The sequence below is a fragment of the Paroedura picta genome, chromosome 1 (genome assembly GCF_049243985.1).
Source record: "Paroedura picta isolate Pp20150507F chromosome 1, Ppicta_v3.0, whole genome shotgun sequence".
Lineage (NCBI taxonomy): Eukaryota > Metazoa > Chordata > Lepidosauria > Squamata > Gekkonidae > Paroedura > Paroedura picta.
The window spans coordinates 16293852-16297692 of record NC_135369.1 but is presented as its reverse complement, the minus strand read 5'-3'; the positions used below and the strand labels follow the sequence as shown (position 1 = coordinate 16297692).

The 3841-nt window shown below is 47.8% G+C and overlaps 1 protein-coding gene across 1 annotated transcript; it reads right to left on the bottom strand.

The window, feature by feature from the left end:
* Positions 1 to 2121: 2121 nt before the first annotated feature.
* Positions 2122 to 3097, bottom strand: LOC143832158 (olfactory receptor 6N2-like). Its single transcript, XM_077326149.1, has one exon. The coding sequence runs from the start codon at positions 3095 to 3097 to the stop codon at positions 2147 to 2149; it is 951 nt and encodes a 316-aa protein (XP_077182264.1). The 3' UTR covers positions 2122 to 2146.
* Positions 3098 to 3841: the final 744 nt, after the last annotated feature.

Sequence of the window (3841 nt, the reverse complement as noted above, 5' to 3'; positions counted from 1 at the left end):
GCAGCAGCTGGACAGATCCTTATCCTGGATGCTTGAGGCTGATCCTGCATTGAGCAGGGGGTGGGACTAGATGGCCTGTTTGGTCCTTTCCACCTCTATGATTCTAGGATCCGCACAAGCACATGGTGTTCTGGACCTCTTGGTTTCTGAGCCTTTGTGTCCAGAGTGGTGTGGTGTTTATCCATAAAGTACTGGGACCATTGTTTTAAAAGGGCTGACTTTTATTAACTACAGAGACCAGAGTGAAAGCAAGGCAGAGAAGAAAGGTAAAAGGCAGTTGGCAATCGGAACATTTACCAAAATTAAACGCTTGAAATCCCTACTTTAGTAAGTTGCAATTCAACTTCCTGGATAGCCCAGGCTAGCATATTCCCATCAGGAGTTGAGTTTTGCCTCTAATTTACTCAGGATGGAAACTCTTGGATCTGTTCATTTACCAAAATTCTTTGATGTCATCTGTAATTTTTTGCTCTTTGTTGACAAAAACATGAACATTTCTTGTGGTTGTCATCTGAAAGGACCTTGGCAAGTCAGGACAGTTTGCTCTAGGATCAGCATCTTTGCAAAGGATACCTGGAGAACTCAATTTACAGGGTCACTTATGTTGGCTGTTCTTTCCTCTGATATCATACAATAGTATAAGAAGGATGGTCTAATAATTAAACCAAACAGAGAGAAACAGACCTATCCAATGGAAATACAATAAATATATTCATAAAGGAAAGAAAAGTGTCCTTTTTTTGTAGTTTTCCTTATCTCTTTATTCAGTATTTTTATCAACGTGTCAATACAGACCGGTATCCCCATACCTATGTGAGCCTGTGGCCAGTATTATATTATTATTATATATAAGGTTTAAATTCTCAATACTTATAAAACTGATAAAAATACTGAAGACTCAGAGGACTTGTCACTGATGAAAGAACCTCGCTGAAAACGGATATTACCTGGATTCTGTTTTGACAGAAGTCCTACAGAATAAAGAGATAAGGAAAACTACAAAAAAGGACACTTTTCTTTCTTTTATGAATATATTTATTGTATTACCATTGGATAGGTCTGTTTCTCTCTGTTTAGTTCTTTCCTCTGAGTCTGACCAAGCTGCTTCTTCCTCTTGGCCTTTGGGCATTAATCCTCTATAAACGAAACTGAGGTTGGGTAGAGCTTTTAGCTGTACCATTTTCTGTTTCCTGGTGTGACTTGAGGCTCTAGACAACTATAGGGGATCTGTAAAACATGATGAGGGAAAATGGATTTCCTAGCCCCACTTTGTTGCAACTCTTTGGATCTGAACTCCATCCATCCATCCATCCATCCATCCATCCATGTAGATGAAGTGTGCTCTGGATCATGAAAGTGTCAGCTGCCTTAAATTCATTAGCTCATTTCTATTTATAAATTTTAGAAGCAAAGCAAACAAGACATTGATGTTCTCCACACTCTGATTGTCCTTACTTGTAAATTCCTGCTGCTTTGGGATTTCCCATCCTGTTCTACACGTGTTTTGCTCCCTCTAGTGGTCAATTCGATATTACATCAGTTTATATCCAGCATATCTCCCTACAGAGTTGAACGGCAGTTTTTTTATGCCGCAAATAAACTGATGTGTTATCTAATTCAGTGGTCCCCAACCTTTCTGAGGCTGGGGACCGGCAGGGCATCGGGCTGCGCCCCCACGGACCGCACCCGCTCATCAGGCCGCGCCCCCGCGGGCCACGCCCACGGGCCGTGCCCGCACAGCGGGACGCACCCACGGGCCGCAGCTGCACGGGCCACGCCCGCGCATCGGGCCACGCCCACACAGCCGCGCGGCCCGGCCCTGATTCCCTCTCCCCGCCCTCTCGCAGTAAGAAGCTTCCCGGGCCGCAAGCTTGCGGCCTGGGAAGTTTTTTACTGCGGGGGGGGGCGGGGAGAGGGAGCCGCAGCCCGGCGCCATGGCCTTCGCGGCCCAGCACCGGGCCGCGGCCCGCAGGTTGGGGACCACTGATCTAATTGACCAGCAGAGGGTGCAAAGCATATATGGAACAGTACCCCCCCCCCCGAAACAGGAACTTACAAGTGTAGAAAATAAGAATGCAGAAAGACCCCAAGATAGGAACAGAGTTCTGTTTCAAATGCCAGACTTTTGGGCTCCTCCCAGTCAAATTCAGTGCACAGGACTTCTGTCACAGCTCTTCAGGTGTATTCTTCTCCTTATTGCTTTTAGGATCTCTTTGTTCCGCAAGCTGTAGATGATTGGGTTGACCAGGGGAGTCAGGACAGCATAGATCACAGCAAAGGCTCTGTCGTAGTGCAAGGAATAACTGGTCTTCAGCCTTACGTACATAAAGATGATACTTCCAAAAAAGAGGAAGACCACAATCAGATGGGAGGCACAGGTAGAAAAGGCCTTCTTGCGGCCTTCAGCTGTGCGGATCCTCAGGATAGACTGGATGATCTTCACGTAGGAGATCATGATGAACAGAAAGGTCACCAGGATTATGAAGGCGTTGACCACGAAGTCCACCAAGACATTAATGGATGTGTCTTTGCAGGCCAAGCTGAGCAGGGGTGGGAAGTCGCAGAAGATGTGTTCTATCCTGTTGGGACCACAAAAGGGCAACTTGGATACTAAGATAACTTCAGAGACAGGACAGATGAAGCCACAAATCCAACACCCAGTGGCCAGTCGAACACACACCTTCATGTTCATGAGGGTTGGGTACCTCAGTGGGTCACATATAGCCAAGTACCTGTCGTAGGCCATGGCTGTGAGCAGGTAGCACTCAGTGGCTCCCAGCGAATGGAAGAAGTAAGTTTGCAGGAGGCAGCCAGCAAACGAGATCCTCTTCCTCTCACTGAGCAGGTTGGTGAGCATCTTGGGGATGGTGGTGGCCGTGTACCAGACCTCCAAGAAGGACAAGACACTGACGAAAAAGTACATCGGTGTGTGGAGCCTGAAATCGGTACGGATGATGGTGAAAATGAGCAGGTTGCCGACAATTGTGAACAGGTAGATGAGGAGGAGCAAAAAGAAGAGGAACGGGTTGATTTTCTGGGTGTTGGGGAAGCCCACGATGATGAACTCGGTGACCTTGGTCTGGTTGGAGCCCTGCATGGTGGGTGTGGCTCCGTTTCAGCATCCGAACAGCATCCTCAGCTCATCAACGTTGCAGCTGTTAGACAGGTGAGTTGCTGAGAAGAGGACAAATGAAACCAAGTTAGGACTATGCGCCATGGAGACTAGAAGGCAGGGGAGAGCGCCAGAGATTGCAAGGAGAATTGGAAGCTGGATCTGGAGTCATGTCATAGGACACAATCCTCTGCATTCAAGCTGATGTTAATTATCATCAGAGGGCCTGGAGCTCAACCATACAGCTTCTGCTTTGGATGGTGGCCTACATTTCCTCTCCCTGCAACAGACACCCTGTGAGCTGGGGGAGGGCTGAGAGAGCTCCGAGAGAACCGTGAAAAGCCCAAGGTCACCCAGCTGGCTGCATATGGAGGAGCTGGGAATCAAACCTGGTCCTCCAGATTGGAGGCCACCACTCTTAACCACGATACCGGCCTTTTGCAACCTGTTTACCCTTGAGAAACCCCTGAGACATTCTTCAGGCTTTGAGAATCCCTAGAAGTGGCATGATCGTGTAGAACAGGGGTAGTCAACCTGTGGTCCTCCAGCTGTTCATGGACTATAATTCCCATGAGCCCCTGCCAGCATTTGCTGGCAGGGCCCCATGGGAATTGTAGTCCACGAACAGCTGGAGGACCACAGGTTTGACTACCCCTGGTGTAGAATATGGTTGGGAAGACTCAGACTCAGAAAACCTTTATCGGCATACACAATCACAATCCAAGGAAA